The 22,570-nt window shown below is 37.3% G+C and overlaps 1 protein-coding gene and 1 long non-coding RNA gene across 2 annotated transcripts; one reads left to right on the top strand and one right to left on the bottom strand.

Annotated features, from left to right (window-relative positions):
- Positions 1 to 1,282: 1,282 nt before the first annotated feature.
- On the bottom strand, positions 1,283 to 2,500 carry LOC149837951 (uncharacterized). The gene is made up of 2 exons (XM_090007543.1): positions 2,245 to 2,500; positions 1,283 to 1,422 (listed from the first exon to the last, which is right to left on the bottom strand). Exons 1-2 carry the CDS (start codon positions 2,464 to 2,466, stop codon positions 1,336 to 1,338), a joined length of 309 nt encoding a protein of 102 aa, XP_089863669.1. The 5' UTR covers positions 2,467 to 2,500; the 3' UTR covers positions 1,283 to 1,335.
- Positions 2,501 to 17,089: 14,589 nt separating this feature from the next.
- On the top strand, positions 17,090 to 20,301 carry LOC149837950 (uncharacterized). The gene is made up of 2 exons (XR_016432143.1): positions 17,090 to 17,230; positions 19,976 to 20,301. It is a non-coding gene; the product is annotated as an uncharacterized LOC149837950 (long non-coding RNA).
- Positions 20,302 to 22,570: the final 2,269 nt, after the last annotated feature.

The raw sequence follows: 22,570 nt of genomic DNA, 5'->3' as shown, positions 1-22,570 counted from the left end.
ATATATGCTCAAACACTTTGGAGGTCATAACTTCCTACCTGGACGAAATCAAGAGATTTTTATGAGCCAACTTTCTTAGTTACGTCAATACGAAAGGAATGGTGTACTCAAAATTTTTCAAAAAAAAATCACCGAAAACTCAATTTTTTTGCTGGACCCGCGAAAATATTTGTGGGACTCAAAAAAATATTTCTCAGAAAATATTCTAGAATATTCCAGAGCCTTCCAGGACCTTTCAGCACCTTTTAGGGAATATTCCATAGAATATTCCTTCTGAATAAGATCAATCAGTCAGATGGATAATATCAAACTAGATTTCTGAAAAAGTCAAAGGACATTTTGGTCAAATAGGTTGCTTAGCCCTTAAGCAATCTTGGCTATAAATAGAGAAAGACCCCCCTTTGAAAAAATTGTCCCCCCCTCTTTCTCTCCTCCTTTTCCAAACCTCTCCTACCTAGCCTAGCTTACCTGAGCCTACCTGACCTGGTCCTAGCTCACCTGACCTGGTCTGAACCCACTTGACCTGATCCAAACCTAGTTGACTTGACTTGAACCTAGTTGAGTTTGAAGTCAAAGTTAAAGTCCTTTTTCGTCCCAGATTCTGGTTTGGATTTTTCTGAACCCAGATCTAGTCGGACCTCTCGAAGGAAGGATCGAACCTCGTTCGAAGCATTGGAGCATTCCGAAGTTGTTTCTTCCACAATTTGAAGTAAGTTCGCTTCGTTAATCCATCTCTCTTAAGTATTTGCTTGTTTGTATATATGTATATCACTACAACAGAGCAGTAGATTAGCGACGACCACCTTTCGTCGCTAATCCGTCGCTAATCCGTCGCTAACCATGTTAGCGACGGATTAGCGACAACGCGGCGACAGTATGCTTACGTCGCGAATATTTCGACGCTAACTGGCGACGGAATTATTCCGTCGCCAAGTCCGTCGCTAATTGCGACGGAATAACGAGCGCTATATTCCGTCGCCAATCCGCCGGTACTAAACGGCGACCACGGCGTGGCGACGGATTTAATTCCGTCGCTAAGCCGTCGCTAGATTAATATGAATAGCGACGGAATCATCCGTCGCTAATCCGTCGCAAAAACGAAAAAAAATCAAAAAAAATTTATTTAAAAATTAATTACGGAGAACTGTACAATTTATATTTCCTGTACAATTTATATTTCCTGTAAATAAAAAACAAACCACACAAAAAAATTCATATAACAAGTATCTATAATAATTAATCGTTCCACCTTAAAACTAAAAAGTTTAATTATTTATAATTCAACAATTACAATTAGGAAAAATAAAAAAAATAGAACTTCTTCAACACAGTCCTCTAATCATCGCCAAGATTTTGTGCGTCTTCTTGTTCATTGTCTTTATCTGTCCCTTCAGCTCCACTACCCTGATTATCGCTAGCAGCCTACACAAGAAAAGAACAGTCAGTATTGATAAACAAAATATAATGAAATAAATTACACACTATATGTGATTCTATCATGTGCTCATGTGTGATCTAAGGCAATAAAAAAACTCTATATGTGATTCTATCATGCTCATATGTGTGCTAAGGCAGTCAAAAAATTGAATATGTGATTATAGCATGTTCATATGTGTTCTAAGGCATATAAAAAAACTCTATATGTGATTCTACCATGCTCAGATGTGCTTTAAGGCAAGCAAAAAACTATATATGTGATTCGATCATGCTCGTATGTGTGCTAAGGCAGTAAAAAAATTGAATATGTGAATATAGCATGCTCATATGTGCTCTAAGGCAGGCAAAGCCAAAAATTTTATATGTGATTCTATCATAAATGATATATAACATGTTCATATGTGTTCTAAGGCAGTTAAAAAACTCTATATGTTATTATAGCATGTTCATATGTGTGCTAAGGCAGTCAAAAAACAGAATATGTGATTATAATATGCTCATATGTGTTCTTAGGCAGTAAAAAAACTGAATATGTGATTATAGCATGCTTATGTGTTCTAATGCAATCAAAAAAACTTTATATGTGATTCTATCATGCTCATATGTGCTCTAAGACAGACAAAAAGTTAAATATATATATATGTGATTCTATCATGCTCATATGTGTGCTAAGGCAGTAAAAAAATTGAATATGTGATTATAGCATGTTCATATGTGTTCTAAGGCATCTAGAAAAACTCTATATGTGATTCTACCATGCTCAGATGTGCTTTAAGATAGTCAAAAAAACTATATATGTGATTATACCTGAGAGGGACCTGGAATCGAAGATCCCCTATCCTGAACAGCGGCCTTGATCTCATTTCGGAGAAAGGGGGCGACGGTGTATTGGAAGTAGTTATTCAGTGATTCATTAATGATCTCGCGTACATCATCACCGGAAAGAATAGTCGGCTGCTTGGAGCTTATGTCGGCGCAAGAAGTTGGTGAGCCGTAACTGGAAGAACCAATAACTGGTGAAGTGTTCATATTACTCCCAAACCCGAACACGCGACCTTTTTTGGGTTCACCTGCTGCAGTCACCCATGCTGTAGGATCAAATGATGGATGCTGAGTAGCGTCTTCACCATATCGCTCTACCATTTGTTGCTCATATGCCTCCTACAAAATAATGTTTAAAGTATTCATTAATAATTAATGATAACATTATGATGACTTGCATATATATTGCAATGATTATTAATAGAATTAATACATACCGTTGTCGTTCTCGCCTTCTCTGATACGAAGACTCCCGTGGTCTTCCGTTTATGTGTTTCTACAAACACATCCTTATATGGTACACTGCCTCCTTTTTCTGCTTCCTGCGAAGTTAAATGACAAAAGATTTAGTACACAAATTTGCAACTATACTTATAAAATTAATATTATATATTGATGAGTTACCATTTTCTTTAGGTGGCTCCCAAATGTCTTAGATCCACCTGTGTGTAGATGGGCTTCGGGCATCTTCGATCGATTTTGTGAAGCCTTCGCAGAGCGATTTTTAAATGCATCTCCCGCCCACATATCGCACATTTCATCCCAGTAATCTCTCCTGATAGTAATAGGACCATGGCCCTTCCACAGTAATGGATCATCTACTACGCCAGATGCTTTTTTTGCTGCAGTCTTCATAGTGTGCAGCATGTCTGCAAATCGATTGACAGCCACCTTCTGCCACACCTTCCTTGCATCATTTTCTTCCACCGTAGTTGCAAAGCGATTCGAAGCCTACAAATATTTTCAGAAAGTTAGTAGACATTGCTTAAATAAATTAAATATGAAACACATTAACTATGAGGAACAACTGTATACCATGAATGAGGACCACAATCTGTCTAATACCTCCTTTGGGTACTCTTTCCATTGAGCAACTGGTCCTGGTAGATGTTGAAGAAGTGAATTCCTAATCTCCCGTACTACTTCTTGTGGCTCAAACCTCGTGCTGCACATGAATTGTTACACAGTAAATATCAATATAAAATATTTAAAAGATATGCAATAATTGAAAACAAAATACTTACGGTCGATTATCGATATACACTATTCGAATGAGTCTTCTTATGCCAGCCTGTGAAGACCCTGTTTCCTGTGTTGGCTGTTGACTTGTGCGATCAACTGGTGTAGGTGGGTCGTATACAGGCGCAACATCATCTGTAAAAAAATACACACCAAGTTCTCAGAATGTGCATTTGAACTAATCAAGCATCTAATTAGTTATATGATATACCTATCACAGGAGCCCGTGAAGATGAAGGTTGAGCCTGGCTACTACTGGATGAGCGACCACTATAACCTCCACGAACCATATTCTAACAAATAACATATGTCATACAATACATTCAAATAATTCACATCAAGTATTACAATGCATTCAAGTCATTCACATCAAGCATTGCAATGCATTCAAATAATTCAAATCATTGACATCAAGTATTGCACTAATTCAAATCATTCGTTAATTGCATAAATTATAATACATTCAGATAAATTACAATGCATTCGAATCATTCGTATCAAGTATTACAATACATTGAAATAAAATTTTTAATCATTCACACCAAGTATTGCAATACAACTCACATCAAGTATTACAATGCATTTAAATAGAGGTTTGTAGTATAAGATTTTTTTCACTAGCTTGAGAATTCTTCCTCGTCACTAGTTTGACTTTCTTCTTCTTCTTCTTCTTCTTCTTCTTCTTCATTGTTTGCCCATCCACTTGGTACATCATTTGGATCACATTCCTCTATGAATGTTTCATCAGCCAATGGAGATATGACATGCATATCATGCGCAACATCGTGACCATAAGCGAAGTCACAGACATCATCTGATTGATAGTAATCACTGTCTTCAGCTAACTCATCTTCTTGTAACTGATCATACTCGGGGTATAGTTTGGATTTCACCTTGCAATTGCAACTCCAGATCAAATCGTCTGCAAACCACAAATACTTATATTACCGAGCCATGTATCCACATATAGAACATAAAAGGATTTATAATTGAGTTGCATATACATATACTTACTCGATGTATGGGTCGATCGCTGAACAATTAAAAAGAATATAGATGTGTGCTGCATCTTGCTCTCGATCTGTCAATAGCCTTGATCGGCAACTACCAAATGCATGCCCAAGTCGTTGAAATATCGACAGCTTGTCAGCTACAGTTACTTGTTCTCCATCATCGTTACGGGGCGGGCATGTGTAACGTGTTGAAATATGAGGTTCGAAGTACATAGATGAGAAATTTGAAATCTCTTCTAAAGTGTACGCCTCACAAATAGAGCCTTCTACTCTTGCTTTATTACGAACCTTTTTTTTTAGGTCGAACATGCATCTGACAAGAATATACATTTCAAATTTTAAATATCTGTCATTAAAGAGACAAATATAAAAAAACATATACCTTTCAAATGGGTACATCCATCGATATTGCACAGGGCCACCAACCCTTAGTTCATATGGCAGATGTATGATCAAATGTTCCATAACATCGAAAAATGCTGGCGTAAATATCTTTTCTAACAGACAAACAGTGGTGATGACAGAGTCCTCGAGATTCTTTACATCTGATACAATGACCTCCGATGCGCACAATGTTCTGAAAAATCCGCTCAACTCAGACAATACCCCCCATATAGGTTTGTCTAACATATCATGGAATGCTAGGGGTATCAATCGTTGCATAAAGATATGACAATCATGGCTCTTCAACCCATATAACTGTCCATCGTCAATCTTCACAGCCCGAGCAATGTTAGAGACATATCCATCTGGAAATCTCAGTTGTCTCAACCATTGACATACATGTTTTATTTGATCAGGTCCGAGCACGTACTTCGCCTTTGGTTTCAGTACTTTGCCATTATACTCTTTGAGTTCCAATTCTGGTCTTTTACATATTAATTTTAAATCCATACGGGCCTTCGGATTATCCTTTGTTTTTCCTTTAATATTCATTACTGTATTGAACACATTATCAAACACATTTTTCTCTACATGCATCACATCCAAATTATGTCGTATCAATAGGGTCGGCCAATACGGTAGTTCCCAAAAAATAGATTTTTTCGTCCAATTGTGTTCCTTCCCAAATCCACGGAAGGGTGTAGGACTGCGGGCATCTGTTAATACATCTGGAAAGTATCGCAATCTTCTTAAAATCTCTATGCCAGACAATCTTGAGGATGGACCTTCCATTTCAGTTGTGCCTGCTGTAAATGCATTCTTTTGACGTCGGAACGGATGATCGCTGGGTAGAAATCGACGATGGCAATCAAACCAGCAAGGCTTCCTTCCATGCCTCAATCTAAAAGCTTTGGAATCCTCCATGCAGTACGGACAAGCCAACCTCCCATGTGTGCTCCAACCAGATAACATACCATATGCAGGGAAGTCACTGATTGTCCATAGAACAACGGCCTTCATGTTGAAATTTTGTTTTTTGTGGGCATCATACGTGGTAACACCGTCATCCCACAGTACTTTTAATTCATCAATCAATGGCCTTAGATATACATCAAGATTTTGGCCAGGTGAGGTCGGACCAGGGATCAACAGAGACAAGAAAAGATTTGGACGTTTCATACACAAGCTTGGTGGAAGGTTGTATGGAGTTACAAATACTGGCCAGCATGAGTATGGAGTTGATCTACCCCCAAATGGATTAAATCCATCTGTACATAGACCGAGTCTAACATTTCGCACTTCCATTGCGAAGTTCTGATGAGTACGATCAAAGTGCTTCCAAGCTTCAGCGTCAACAGGATGCGTGATCTTGTTTTCATCGTGTCGAACTTTATTTGCATGCCATCTCATGTGTTTAGCTGTCTTTGAAGACATATACAATCGCTGCAATCTAGGAGTGATAGGAAAGTAGCGGAGCGACTTGTATGAAACTTCCTTTGATCTCGTGCTACCATTGCCTCTTGTCTTTGGCTTGAACCGAGGATGCCCACATGACGGGCATGATATGTCGTTTTCCTGCTCCTTGAAATACAACATGCAGTGATTTGGACAAGCATCAATCTTTTTGTAACCCATACCTAGAGCGTTGACCATAACTTTCGCACGATAGAAATTTTGTGGCAATTTCTCATCTTTAGGCAACATACTCTTCACAATCATGCACAAACGGTCAAAACATGATTGACTCAAATTATACTCGGACTTCAAATTCATTAGTTGAAGAACTGCAGACAAGATAGTGTGACTCTCACAACCGTTCCAAAGTGGCTCATCAGCATCTCTAAGTAAATCATAAAATCTACTAGCTGCATCGTTTGGTGATTCTTCATCTACGACAGTTCTTACATCACTAGAACTCATAGCAGAACCCAGTTCTGTTCCTGCAGCATCAAATATCAAATTCGTATATGGATTATCGTGCACCACATTCACCCGTGCATCAAAATCGTTTCTAAATTCTTCTCCATGAAACGTCCAGTTCTGATAATCACTCACAAAACCCTTCCTGTATAGGTGATGTCTAACGCCATGAGGTTCTACAAATCGATTATTCTTACAAATCTTGCAGGGACACCTAATCCGACCTGTGGGATCTACCGTACTGACACTTGCCGTTGCAAATTCAATAAAACTGTCGACACCATCCATATATTCATGCGATAACTCATTGTCTACTATCCTACGGTACATCCATTCACGGTTTGCAGTCATTCTGTCGTATGATGTTACGAATAGTATCCTAACCAGTTAAAAGAGAATCATCAGAATACTATGATGAAGAAAATATCAAATTTATCATGCAATATATGATGTCATACAATCACAAGAATTATGATGCATGCATTGATAACTTAATATTTTCATGTGCAAACTATTCATGACACGATACATTCATTTGAAGCATGCTTTCAGTATACAATTTCACATGGAAGACATAATCAAATTGAAAGTAACTACATGTAAGCATGGATACAATCACATCAAACATTGCAATACATCGAAATAATTCATATCAAACAAATATCAAACATGTACCTACAGCAAACACACTTCAATATCCCACTAACTACTACCATGCATAGCATGGACTCCGTACTCCAAAAATAAGAACACTTCCATATTCATACATTAAAATCATGCTCAGCATGATCTCCGAACTCCAACAAAGTAGTCATAGATATCAACAACTAAGTGAGTGTGTGAACAATAAAGTGTTATATTCAATAAATTAAATAACATGTGATGCGCTTGCATCACTTACTCACCACGGGTATTTACCCGATTTGCATTGTTTTTGTCACTTACTTACCACGGGTGGCGGGGCACAAGCAAGTTCTGTTGAGAAATCTGCAAAAAAAAATGATGTTTTAAAATGAAGTCACCATGAAATTATTCGACCATATTAAATCATAAAACCTTAAAATACAAGAAAATAAATTATAAATAAACCAAAACATCATAAACTATAAGAAAAATAAACCATAAAATTAAATAAAAAAGCCACAATTTAAACCTTAATCAAACAAGGAAAAAACCTGCCAAAATCAAATACAAAAAAATCCTTCATCAAATTAACTAAAAAGTATTAATTAAAAAAATGTGATTTAAATCCCTAATTATAGAAAATAAAAATAAAAACTCTAAATAAATAAAAAAAACCTAATCAAATTAACTATAAAAGCCTTAATTAAAAAATTTTGATTTAAAGTCCTAACCAAATTAACTAAAAATCCTTAATTAAAAAAATTATGATTCAAATCCCTAATCATAGAAAATAAAAATAAAAGCTCTAATCAAATCCAAGAAAACCCTAATCAAATTAACTATAAAATGCCCTAATTTTTAAATTTTGATTCAAAGCCCTAATAAAACAAAATCAAATAAAAAACCCTAATTAAATTAACTACAAATAGCCTTAATTTAAGAAATTTGATTCAATTGCTTAATAAATGAAAATCAAAATAAAAAATCCTAATCAATGAAAATCAAAGAAAACTAAACAATAAAAATAAAATAAAAACCCTAATTTCTGAAAAAAGAAAAAAAAGAGCAAGAAACCAGGGGGTCGACCCCCGGCCGGACACGGCAGGGGGTCGACCCCCGGCCGGACATCAAAAGGGGTTGACCCCCTGCCGGACAAGGCAGGGGGTTGACCCCTGGCCGGAGACGGCAAGGGGGTCGACCCCGGCCGGACAAGGCAGGGGGTTGACCCCCTGCCGGACATCAAAAGGGGTTGACCCCCTGCCGGGGTTGACCCCCTGCCGGACACGGCGGGGGGTCGACCCCCGGCCGGACATGGCCCCCCCCCCGGCCGGACACGGCAGGGGGTCGACCCCCTACCAGGGTTGACCCCCGGCCGGACACGGCAGAGGGTCGACCACCTACCGGGGTCGACCGCCTGGCAGAGTCGACCCCCTGCCGAAAAACGCAGGGGGTCGACCGCCTGGCAGAGTCGACCCCCTGCCGGAAAACGCAGGGGGTCGACCGCCTGGCAGAGTCGACCCCCTGCCGGAAAAAGCAGGGGGTCGACCTCCAATCCATTTACGTACCTGCGGTTGCTCCGGGCAGCGACGGCGGCAGCGGAAGGTTGACGGAAGGAAGAGGGCGGCAGGAGGGAGAGGGCGGCGGGCGGGAGCAGCGAAAGGAGAAAGGAAAAAGAGGGCTGGGATTAGGGGTAATGCGACATATAGCGACGGCTTAGCGACGGATTAATTCCGTCGCTAAGCCATCGTAATTCAAAAAACAAAAAAGGCGACAGAAAATATTTCGTCGCCTAGGCCGTCGCTATGTTGCGACGGAATCTTAGCCGTCGCAATTCCGTCGCTAACTGTCGTATTTATTGCGACAAAACATTCTCTCGCAAAATCCGTCGCTACTTAGCGACGGATTTTGCGAGGGAATGTTTTCTGTCGCTAGTTTCGTAAAATTCTACAAATATAGCGATGGATTCATTTCTCTCGTTAATCTGTCGCTAAGTAGCGACGATATAACTCCGTCGCTAAATTCCGTCGCTAATCAACTATTTTTTTGTAGTGTATCTTCTGAAGTAGTATCTTGCTTTAGTTCTTGATTGAGCCCTCTAAGAAACTTTGGTGTTCACCCGCTCATCTCGTAACTATCGTCAGATATATATGTTCGAGTGCGCAGTATATGTGTTCTTCAAAATAGTATCTCGCCTTAGTTCTTGGTTGAGTCCTCTAGGACACTTCGGTGTTCACTCGCTCGCCTCGTAACTTTCGTTGGATACAGATCTAGGTGTATATCTGTTGATACTGTTGGTGCATCTTATATCACATAGGCTATGTAATTTACCTTTGTCGTCGCGTCGTATGATGCCAAAACTCCCTGCTTTCTGTAATTTTCGATTAATGCACTTCCGATTATGCATTTACTTATGCCGTTGCATTTAAAGATGCCAAGGCTTCTGCTTTCTGCAAATATATATGTAGAATATTTTATTCAATTACACACCCTGAACAGTAGTATATGCATTTTCTTTATGCCACCACTGTATAAAGCACATACTTCTGCTTATACTACATATAGGATGCATAAATGAGCATTCAAATGAAAATCAACTCCAAATCGCCAATGTGATTCCTTTACCGCTCCTTGTTCAAGATTCTGCTTGACGAATGAAGCCCATATTGGAAAGGCTTCACTTTTTGGTAAAATGCTATTTTCGTAAAGACTAAGTCAATTACGTATGACTTGGCTATGACCAAGGGTTTCCAACAACCTTGATGGATGTAAGGTACGTACAACGGTGCACATTCATTTCCTGAGTTAAGCGTAGCGATTTTCCGCCAAAGAGGGAAGATGCCGCTGAAATGGATAAAAGAAACACAAATTTTTCCGTTAAAGAGATGAAGTGCTGTTAAAATTTCTGAAGAAGTTAAGAATAACTCAGAAAGAACGTAGCAGGATACTCTATCATATAGCGGAGTGCTATTCAGTTCATGGAATGCCTTCTACGATGTAGAAAGGTTCGTCGCACCACTGTCGATAGAGCAGAAGAGGTACTGACAAAATGGTTGGTAGGAGAGCTGTCGGAACCAGTTAAGTGGCACAACGATGCCGTTTGTTGGAACGATGTTAGAATGACTCATCTTTCTGATTTTTGTAAGGACACCGTACTTGTAAGAGTCGTTGCGCCGAAGTAGTAGTAGCGCCTTGACGAGGTCCTTAGCTCGTTGCATAAAAATACGCCGAGTAGCCGATTTATAGAGATAGAGTCATGTGCATGCTCATTGAGAATTCGTACACAACTAAGACTCGTAAGAGTCACTGAGCCAGAGTGTGTTGTTTTTCACCTAAAAGAGGTGAGGTGCTCGACAGGGCCGAAGTGTCGAGAACAGAGTTAAGTATGCATATGAATAAAATCTTTGTTCCACGGTGAAAGCCGTGTGGGTGATTGGGTCGGGTACATACTTCTCAAAGGCTGCCCTATAGGCACACAATGTTCGTCAAGTAATTGTAAGACTGGCATACCCCTTCAAAATTTCTCACCGAGGAAGATGGTGATGACGCAACCTTGAGTGCCATATATTTCACCCGAACCTGATAGAGTTCATTGATGACCTCCGTCACTCAGAGGTATGGAGGTCATGGTTATCGTTAAATATCTAAGGATTGAACCCAACTACTGCAGTAGCAGGATGCATCCGACTATCTAGTAAGGATCTCTTCTGGTATGTTGTACCATCTTACTAGTAGGATGGGGTCAACATGCCTCTGGGGTATCTAAAATATATAGAATAATCAACCCCCAGATCATCGCGTTGTCGCCCAGATATGAGTCCCCTAAGCCCAGAGGGAGGTGAAATTATCGAAACAAAGCATTAGCTTAGGTACAATGATATTTTGAATATATGAGTGAATGAACGTTGTTGAATCAGTCCTGCATAACCTTTGAGAATGTGTCATAATCGATATACGACTGGACCGACTGGGCAAAGACTCGTGTTGTATCCGCACGACTAAGCGAAGCTCGATGAGCTGTCCTTAGATACGTGGGATACAGATGTGCCAAGTATGGAGACTTGAGCTAGACATCCCTTTGAGACTTAGAAGAGGTCAAGGCTAAGTCATGGAGACTTGAGCTGATGTTCAACTCATAGCCCTGAGGAGACCCTTGCGATATACGCTAAGTCGTGGAGACTTGAGCGTCGTTATTGCGAACTGCGACCCTGAGCGGTCAACGCACTTACTTGAGTTGAATGGATGTATGACTGCTTGCTTACTAGACCATCAGTGGTTCTGACCTCGTTTTATGGGGATTTCAGGTGTTGAACCTACGTTGCGATATGCGGAGCAAGGCGACATCAAGATCCAGGGTTTCTCTAGACAGAGTTGTAATGCTTCCTTTTATTGAACCTATACTGCTTTTCTCAAGCAGTGATGTTGTAATAAACAAGTGGTTTTGATAGATGAAACACTTTGGTGGTCAATGAGTTTCTTGACTACATACCTGCAATGTGCTCAGAGTTTTCTAAAACTGACGACTCATTATCGTCTGATTCCGCTGCTAAAAGCTTTTCTAAGTTCCGCTGCAAAGAGAAAAAAAAATCATTAAAATTTTAACTTAGATTTGTTTTGGAAATCCGAGGCGTTATACACTAGCTTGCACGAATGACATGCGAATATCCGACAAGTAACAGTTAGAGCGACAGACTCCTTCAGAACTATTGTTCATGTGGTATACGGTGATGGTACAACTGCGAGTGACATGTATTGATGATAAACCTGATAGAGTTCAAGGGACATCCCATCACTCATAAGGTATGGATGTAGTGGTTATCCTTAAATATCTAAGGATTGAACCTGACTACTGCAAAAGAGGATGCATCTGAACCAGCCTGATAGGGTTATCTCAGTATGAGTTCTACTGCCCTATCATGGATGGGATCAACAAGCCTCTGAGGTATTTAAAATACATGGAATAATCAACCCACAGAACGCCGCGTTGATGTCTGGACAAGACTTCTCCCATGTACCAGAGGGTAAACCGCTAATATCAAAACAATGCATTAGCTTTAGGTTCAACGATGTATGAGTGAATGAACGTTGTTCTGTCAAGTCCTACATAACCTTAAGAAATGTGTCATGATCGTTATACTACTAAACCGATAAAGCAATGACCCATGTTGTATCTGCATGTTTAAGCAAAGATCGAGGAGCTCACGCTTGGATTCGTGGGATACAGATGTGTTAAGTATTGGAGACTTGAGTTTGACATCCTAAATGAGGTCCTGAAGAAGACTACGCTAAGTCATGAAGACTTGAGCGAGAAGTTCAATCATAGCCCTGATGAAGCTCTCACGATATACACTAAGTCATGGAGACTTAAGTGTCGTTGTTGCGAACTGTGACCCTGAGTGGTCTGTGCGTTTACATATGATTGTTTGAATGTGTAAATGAATGCTTGCTTACCAGACCAACAATGGTTCTGACCCCATTTAATGGAGATTTCAGGTGTTGAACTTGCAATGCAATATACGGATCAAGGCGGCATCGAGTTCCAGAGTTTTTTTATACAGTGTTATACTGCTTTCTTTTATAAAACTAAATACTGCTTTTCCAAGCAGTGATGTTTGTAATAAACAAGTAGTCTTTATAAATGAAACACCTTGGTGGTCAATGAGTACTTGGCCACATATCTGTGACTTGTCTGGAGTAATCTAAAATCGACGACTCATTATCATTCATTTTCGCTGCTAAAACCTTTTCTAAGTACCGCTGCAAAGAAAAAAAAATTCATGAAATTTCTAACTTAGCCTTGTTTTGAAAATTCGGGGCATTACACAATGAGTGGTGGAAAGAGGACCCACAAAATTTTCTTGTAAACATTCCTCCATTCTCTGATAGAATAATGTTTTTTATCAAAAAATATAATTTTTTAGAAAAAGTCTCTCTCGTTTGGAAGAGTTGAAAAATCTATATGATTTTTCTGACATTTTCAAACGAGAGAAATTTTTTCTAAAAAAGTTTTTCTAAAAAATATACTTTTTTATAAGAAGCATTTCTATGGAAGGAAGGTGGAAAAATATTTTCTCCCAAGATAAAATGGTGAGGTCCATTCCCCACCACTTATCTCACCATATCTCTCATGCGCCTAATGGGTGGGCCGAGGATTTTTTTAATGAACTTGTAAAACCTACAAATTTTAAATATTATTAATAAATAAATAAATCATCTTAATTTTTTAGTTAAAAATATGTTTCTATCATTTAAATTTCATTTATTATTGTTTAAATGCTCAATTACTCATTTCAGGCTAAAGGGTGTAACTGGTAAATTTAAAATTATTTTAGATATTTAACAATCAATTATATTACTTCTGATCAAAAATATGTTTTTAAGAGTTTTATAAAATATTGGTGTGATATCATTGAATTTTGAAATTTACTAGATGAATTTAACAAATTTAAAATCTTAATTTTTAATCAAAGGACATTTTAGTTATTTTAATAAAAAATACTATTTAAAACATTTAATATATATTTTACAGTAACTAAATTTGGTGAGATGAAGATATTGATGTATGCAACATTTTCTGCTCAGTAGTTTATATTGATTGGTGGTTTACCATATTATTCTAAATTTTTAGAGATTTCATATTTTTAGAGCTTTTGGCATTTTCAAGCGTGCACCAAGAGTTCAGTGTATCATTGCTTGAGTGATCTTTGCGAATTTTAAAACCTATTAGTCTTTTGAGTTTCGATTTATTGTTCTTCACATTATTAAAGTAAGTTTCTTTAACTGAGAGCATATTTAGGCACTAATTGCGTAAGCATGATATTGTGCTAAACACTTCACTGAATTGCCAATACAAGTTATGCGTATACACCGTACGTAGTTATGGATATCTAGGAGTTTTATGGTTGTCTATATATTTTACTGATTTGAGTGCATGATATACTTAAAATGTGATACTTATGCTAAGTATCAAAACAAATATAACTCAATGTGCATTGAATGCAATGCAAAATTCAATTCGGGTAAATGTCCATGGTAAGTACGTGGTGCAAATCTATCACCAAATAAATTTATTTTTATTATATGCAACACTTTTCTGCTCACACACGTTACTTAGTTGTGGATATCTATGATTGTTGTGATTGTAGTTCGAAGATCATGCTGAGCATGATTTGAATGTATGAGAATAGAAGTGATTTTTCTATCGTAGTTCAGAGATCATATTCGTCATGATTTTAGATAGTAGAATATGAAGTGTGTTTGTTGCAGGTACATGTTTGAGCATGTATTTGTGTGAATGAATGTTGCATAAATTGATGTGTTTGACATGACCATATTGAATGCTAGTGTGAAATAATAATTGTGTAATCATGCACGAAAACATGAACGATAGAATCATGTTCATGATATGAATATGCAAATATTGTTATGCATGGACTGATACATCTTGTGCTCTCATGAACGAAATATGATTGGTGTGAATGCTATATATATATACTATGTGTGAAATATATTATGCATGAAATGCTTGCTTTGCATATTGATTCATGTAGTGAAACAATGCACATATGACTTGAATCTTGTTTGCATAACTCGAATTACGCAGGAGTTACGTATGTTGAGGTTTAGTTACTTCATATTCTGAAATGTACATATTTACGCATGCATGCATAAAACTCATGTTTTGTTTACACATGATTCGAGATTTAATTTACAAAATGCATTCTTCCTTGGGGTGATGATATGATGCGTAGGATAATCTGCTTCTGTATGATATGATTTAAATGCTACGTGATATGAAATTATGAATGCATGCGATAAATGTTTAAGTTCAATAGTGAATTATGGTTCATGAAACCATATTGTTTAAATGTGTGATTTTATTATTTAAGTATCATATGAAGTGATGTATGATGTGATGCATATTGATTGTATACATGCTTGTGCATGTATTGGTGGCTATCGACACTGAGAATGGTCAATTGTATTGATGCATGCATCACAATAGTTTTCACTAGATATAGTACATGTTGAGGAGTTGTTTCCAATGGATTCTCTGTGAATGTGTGCATGACCAGATTTGGTAATCCAGATAGAGTGATAAGTCTCTGTGATAAAGTACATTGTCCAAGAGCGAACAGCCCGCGAAGATGGTATATTCATGTGAGAAAGTGCATTATCTAAGACCAAGCAGACCATCCATCTACAACGGTAACTCCTTGTGAGATTATACATTTTTCAGACCAGGCGATCCGACGTGAATCTTGTGAATATTTATATGATTAAATGAAATGTTATTATGAATTGTGATAATTTTCTGAGTTGATTGAGATAGTCAGTTATGAATATATAGATTTGACTTTTCTGTTGTAGCATGATTATATACTGAATTTAGATATAAGAATCAGTTTTTTATTGATTTTTGAACTTGATAGGAGGTTATAATTGTGACGCTTATGTTAGCATATAGGTGAATGACACATCACACCTATAAATGGCTAGTTTTGACTTATTAGGTGAATGATACATCACGCCTACATAGTTTCATTGTAAATGATTGCAATATAATTGTCTGAATGAATATATCACACTTATGTATCATGATTGATATGTATCATGAATATCTAACAAAATTACTTAGAAAGTATGTGCATGTATTTTATGCTAGATGGTCAAATATGATTTGATGTGTTGTTTATAAAAATTATGAATGCATATAAAAATGATACAATGACATGAATGTCTTAGATGCATATATATATATATATTCAAGCGATGACTTGTATGTTTTGAATGCATATGAATTATGCTCTATGAGGTGAGTTCATGTTGAATGAAATATTAAGTGATATAATTGTTTTAAATGCCTTATGTTTGAATGCTTGAATGAATGATTTATGTGATGTTGTTCTCTTGTCTCTCATTTGATGATTGATTAATAATAGATTATATTTTTATCTTTGGATGCTTGACATATTTTCTTTAAGTTTGAGTTTGGATTGCTTTACTAGACTTTAGCTAGTCTGACTTCGTTTTATGAGAGACAAGTAATGCAGGTAAAATATGATGAGTTGTTGGAGCGAATGATTGGTTGAGCTGTATCTTCGACGATCCATTCTTACCTTTTGATCTTGGTAGACATGATATTTTCATTTTAAGTACTTAATCATATAGAGATTGAACTATTATTTTTATATTTAGATTTGAAATAAAATTAAAACTCTTTATATTTCAGTCTTATATTGTACCTGGTTTGAAATGTATATATCTTGTGCATTTTGATTTGATTGTAATCTTTAGTGTAACATTGCTCAAAATTTTGACAGTTTTTTAAAATCACTTTTGCATTATAAAATCTGATTTACTTATATTTATAAAAAAAATTAATCTCAAAATTTTAATATTTGAATAATAATAAAAGTTAAAATTTTGAAGGCATTAATAGCCCTTGTCCAACCTATCGGTTGACAGGCCAGGCTTTAAAGCCATGTTTGATGTCTCGGCGTGTGCGTCCCATGAAACGAAAACTGCGTTCAGAACGTTTTTTTTAACGAACATTGGACACTTGCGTTCGCCCCGTTCAATATGCTTTGTAATTGTCGATGAAGTAGAAAATGAATAAGAACTGAGGGGACGAAAAAAAAAATTGTGTGTCTACGGGCGCACCAAAAAAGTACTCTCTCTCCTCCGAGCGCTCAAACTCAAAAAATTGTGCATCGACGGGCGCGCTATTCACCCTCTGTGAACGATCGTTCTTCTCTTCGGTTTCCGATCCCATTCATCTCGTTCTTACCGAGGTACTCTCTCTGTCTCTCGTGGTTTGTTCTTTGCTTTTTTTTCCTTTTGTAATTTTTAGTTTTCGCGATCGGTTGTTTTCTCGAAGCCCTAGTCTGTACTTTTGTTGTTGGTGAATATTTAGGGTTTTCTATTCCTTATCATGGGGCTACTTCTTTTTCAAAATCAATGCAAACAAATCTCTTTTTCAAAAGTCGGCAACCTTTATCTGCGCGGTCGGTTGTTCTCGAAACCCTAAAAGCAATGAATCTGCAAGCTAATGACACCAGATAACAACCAACACGATAGTTTGAAAATTTTATAATTAGTCAAGTTAAGCCGAAAATTGGAACTTACAAATTTTCATGTTTAGCCAAAAGTAAACTATGTAGACAAAATAAGTTCAAGGATATTGTCAATTTGATGGAACCATGGTATTTCACAAACCTCTCGTTCATTCTTAGGCTTCACAGTCACACACTTTGATGCACTGATGCTGGCACTCTTCAACAAGTTCCTTGTGCTGTAGTTTACTTTTATCGAGCCACTTGCTACTGCCATTCCTGCACCTTCACCTTCATGGGGACCTGGAGGGCTTCCAAGGGTTGTGCGAGCAACAGATTCAGTGGTTCGCTTTTCATTTTCATTGTTGTCATTGGAACTACTATCTCTGGAGGGCTTCCAAAAACCATGTTAAAGTCGCAATTTTTGCAGCATAAACGCAATCTTATTCAAACTCATGATAGAGTCGCAATTTTTGCATTGCAAGTGAAAGTCTACCGCATCATGGGGCTACTTCTTTTCAAAATCAAATAATAATAGTTTCTGCTCTTTTTCTACTTAAAATTATCTGAACTATACAATATACAGGCAGAATGTGTAAAAATCAAAGGCGTATTTCTGACTAATATATCAAGGAGATAAAGGTTGCCGACTTTTCTTTAGTGAGTAGTGCTTGCCTAGTCGTCTTAAGTAGAAGCATGCATAGTCCAACTTCCTTGCTGTATACAAAAAAAGATGAAATAAAGATATCTCTTTTTACAGAAAATAAGTTTGAAAACTAACTATAGGGAGTCAATAAAGTCAATAAGGGAAACTTATTCTTTTCTTACGCCTTCTTTTTTGGTAGGACAGATGGGATTAGACAGATCTCCAGCAGCCCAATAACACTGACAAGTTATTCAATGTATAGTTCAATAAAAAACCAATGTATGACAATCTAGTCTTCTGCATAATGGCATTCATATGTTATTGTTATGTGATCAATATAATATACCTCACCATGTATAGAAGTGAAGAAAAAGCAATGATTTTGGCATGATCATCTCTGCCACAGACGCATTAGATTTCAAGTATCGACAATCTATTGGCTCTTAGAATGTTGAAGTTGGGAAAATTACGGGTATTGAAGAGCTGTTCGGTGCAGAGATTGTAGGCTCCAGTATGCATGATCACTAATGATGTCTATCAACCATGCATTTTGCATACTATAATCTCTGTTACATGACAAATGCATACTATGGCAAATCTCTTCCTTGCTAATTAAATCACACTGAAATTGATTAAAGTCCACATGATCATTTCTGAAAGCATCTTGCTTGTCATTCCTCTGCAATTGACTAAGACCCATTTGGAAGATAAGGTCATTGTCACATTGTCAACAAGTGGGCCCAAGAAAGCCTTGTCAACAGGCCCCTCAAAAGAAGAAGATGATAGAGCATCATTCTCAACAGGATTCTTGTTATGCCACTTGTTTATGCACCTGTTAGTCTGCATTGGTCTCATACCCAGATCTAATCTGAATCTGGTCCAAGATGGTTCAAACTTAAATCATTCCCCTTCGTTATTCTTGTGACCTGCCAAAGTATGCAAAACCTTGCAGTGTTGTTTTTTCCTTCATGTGCAAGAAGCACTGTTCCTTGTGCATGCATGTTTGATAGCTAAGATGAGCCAATTGTAGGGACCTTTGTGCTTGACGTGGCCCTGTAATCTTGGTCAGGAACTATACAGCTCAAAGTTCCTATGGTGCAAATTGATCATGCATACAATTTTTATACTGGTTGCTGCCTTGCCAAGAAGGTACTATATGCATTCTGTTACTCAAGTTGGCACTTGGTGCATTGGAGAGCCACGTTAAGCATGACCAAAGCTTCTTCTTTTGAATTAGGAAAATTTGAATAATCCCGGTCACTGATCAAGTGAAAAAATTCTTGTTCATTTGATGACTTGCAAGGCAGGGTTATTATACATGCTTGTTCGTTAGGGATAATCACTGTTGCTTGAAGCATGAATTTATGAGCCTCCATGTGGCATTTCTTGTTCATTGTGAATTTGTGTTGAATCACCTTGAATTCATTACGACTTTACTAATGAATTCTTCCTCGGAATTAAGATGCTGAAATTGAACAATGAAAGGTTTATGATGGCCTTCATTGTATAATTGATGCTGTTATCTTGTAAACCTTTGGATGAAAGATGCTAATTTTCTGCAAGAAGGTTCATGACTTCACTACTGCTGCACAGAAATCCAACCTGCAATTGTCCTCTTTGAAAAGTGTAAGGTGACAGAATGAATCAGAGACTTCTAAAGGAGGACTTGGTTATTTTTTTTCTTCTAGTGTTTCATTGTGGTGTCATAGTAAAAAAGCTGGTAGGAAACCAACAAAAATTGTAATGGAATGCTTGCTTTTTTTCTCCTGCTTTTATGGTAGCATTGACCTTTTAAATTTATTTATTCTCAAATAAGTTACATATATCTTCATTTGCAGATTGGCTGGCGCTTGTGAATTATATTGTTTATGGGCAGGCTGAGGCACCCTTTGGTAGTTAGAACGTTGGTAGAAGCCTGGAGTGTGCACTGGTTTTCTCTATACATCAAATCTGTTTGCATCAATATCACAAGAAACTTTATTGATATATATTTATCAATCTGATTGATAGGAAAGAGATTCTACTCTTGCAATGTTCATGAACTTTGCAAATTCTACATGGTCATGTTAAGTACAATGTAAACCAGTGATTTTGCAGAGTACATGTTTCATATCCTTTGAACTGTTAAATTATATATTTACAAACCTGCTCTAGATATTGGGTCTGTGACTAATCAGTAACTAAATGCATATTACTTTTAAATAACCAGAAAAGCTCATACTGAAAGAGGGATACATGAATGCTTAGCGACAATGTCTATTGGAAATGCAAAGATAGGTTTAGCATCGGGGGATGCCTTCCTCAGCCTTGACAAACATTCTTTAAAACTCAGCTTCTTACTGCAACTGGTATTTTTATGATAAATAATCAGCATTAGTGGCAGTACGAGAGTGTTCATGAGTGTGAATCTTGCAAAAGCCAGGTCAAATGCATTCCTAAAGTTTAACATCTTCACAGATGATAGGTTATGAACTAGACTATAAAATGGTTTCTGTGATTCCCAATAGTTTTTCTTAACTGTGCGTCCTGAGAAGCCGTGAATGGCCGTTCCTGTGAAAAAAAAAACAGAGAAATTCATGAAGCAGGTAAGTGATCCATTCTAAAAGACCAAATTGTTTTCCTTTTTTTTTAGAAAGAAAAGCATGAATAATTACCCTAATAATTAGCTCTACTAAATTCAGAGAGTTTGCTAGCAAACAAGTGAACAGGGCATTCTCAGATGCTTGTTCCAAGCATGCTTCTGTATACAACCTTTTCACTCTGAGAAAAGTAACATTTACAGTCTACATTGTAATGCATGCAGGTGAGCAACCATACACAACAAGTAGTGAAATCAAATTCATGCCCAAGAGGCACCAGGGGACATAGAACATTATGGAATCGATTGTTATGTATAAAACTAAAGAAGTAATGCCAACCTGAATAAGGAATCCAGAGAAACTATGGTTCTCTACATTAACCAAAGCACTAAGCATCCCAATCAAGCTGTAGTCATCTATTTTATGACATTTAAATTTCATGTTGCCGGATAATTCCACCAGTTTTGGTTCTTGCATCAAATCAATGACAAAGACCTGCAGATTTGGGGAGTTAACAGTATAAATCAGAGCCTGATAATTTCTTTATGCTCTATGGCTCTGTTTGTGAACCTTGAATTGGATACGTTATAGTTGCCCCAGCACCTTATGCAGTGTGTTGCAGTTGCCCCAACACACTGTTTTTTGGGAACAGTGGTGTTGCCAAAACATTATATTCAGGATGGAGTTGGCAACCCAAATACCACATTCCGTTCACAAGATGTTTTTGGCAACTCCATCCCAAGTCCCAAGATGCCATGGCACCATCACATTTTAGGCTCTATTTGGGAGTAGGTGTTGCAGAGGAGATGAGAGGGGTGATGGGAGTAAAGAAAGAATGGGTGATGAATCTGAAGTTATCAAGTACATCCTTGTGAGGCGTAGTTGAAATGGGGTCATCTCTACTCCCACATTTGGAGGAAGCTACGACCGTAAGGCGTGCTTTGACAATCAGACATAAAGTGTAGTATTTTTAGTTAAAAAAAAACTACGACTGTAAAAAGGTTGCAACAAGAACTATGGTAACTAACCCGACTTCAGAGTATGCGTTAAATGTTGTTGATAACCATCATCCCGAGCACCACTCTCATAGTCAGAATCATCGCCCTTCCATTTGTTATCGCATAGGTATCAACTTTTTGAAGCTCTGATTCTTCTTCCACCACTCGCCTGAAGATTAAATGTTGTTGATAACAATCTTGTGTTGCTATAAACTAATTTGAAAATCATATTCGGGGCAAAACCCAATTTGATATCCATATTCGGGTAAAAAATTCATATTCGAGGTAAAATCCAATTAGAGATCCATATTTGGGGCAAAAATCCAATTTGAGATTCATATTTGGGGCAAAAATCCTATTTGAAATCCATATTCGAGGCAAAAATACATATTCAAGGCAAATATCCAATTTGAGATTCATATTCAAGGAAAAAATTCATATTTGAGTAACAAATTCAATTCAAGATTCATATTTGGGGCAAATATCCAATTTAAGATCCTTATTTGGAGCAAAAATTCATATTCGCGGCAAAAATGCCATTCAAGATCCATATTCGGAGCAAAAATCCATATTTGGGGCAAAAATCCAATTCCAAATCTATATTCATGGCAAAAAATCATGATTTTAAATATAATTTGATAATTGGATTCATATCTGAGCAAAAAACCATAATAAACTAGTTAAAATATGTAAAATGGTGGACAGATCGGTTCATACGATCCAAAACTAAGTAATTCGACCTATTATCCATGACTGTCCAAGTTGTTCTCACATCGTCCTCAAACAACAAACATTTGAAACATAGCATTTGAGTACGGTTCAAACAAAAAGGAACAAAAAAGAACCAATGTTTTAT

Source organism: Nuphar pumila, chromosome 5 (genome assembly GCF_984573655.1).
Source record: "Nuphar pumila chromosome 5, dmNupPumi1.hap1.1, whole genome shotgun sequence".
Classification (NCBI taxonomy): domain Eukaryota; kingdom Viridiplantae; phylum Streptophyta; class Magnoliopsida; order Nymphaeales; family Nymphaeaceae; genus Nuphar; species Nuphar pumila.
Note: the sequence above shows the minus strand (reverse complement) of the source record. Positions and strands in the feature narration are given on the sequence as shown.

What these genes read in the sequence shown, in the direction of transcription:
- LOC149837951 (XM_090007543.1), bottom strand. Translation starts at nt 2,466, where the DNA reads ATGAACACTTCACCAGTTATTGGTTCTTCCAGTTACGGCTCACCAACT. An exon ending in CGATTCCAGGTCCCTCTCAG is followed by an intron (nt 1,423 to 2,244) that starts GTATAATCACAT and finishes TTTCTTGTGTAG; the next exon opens with GCTGCTAGCGATAATCAGGG.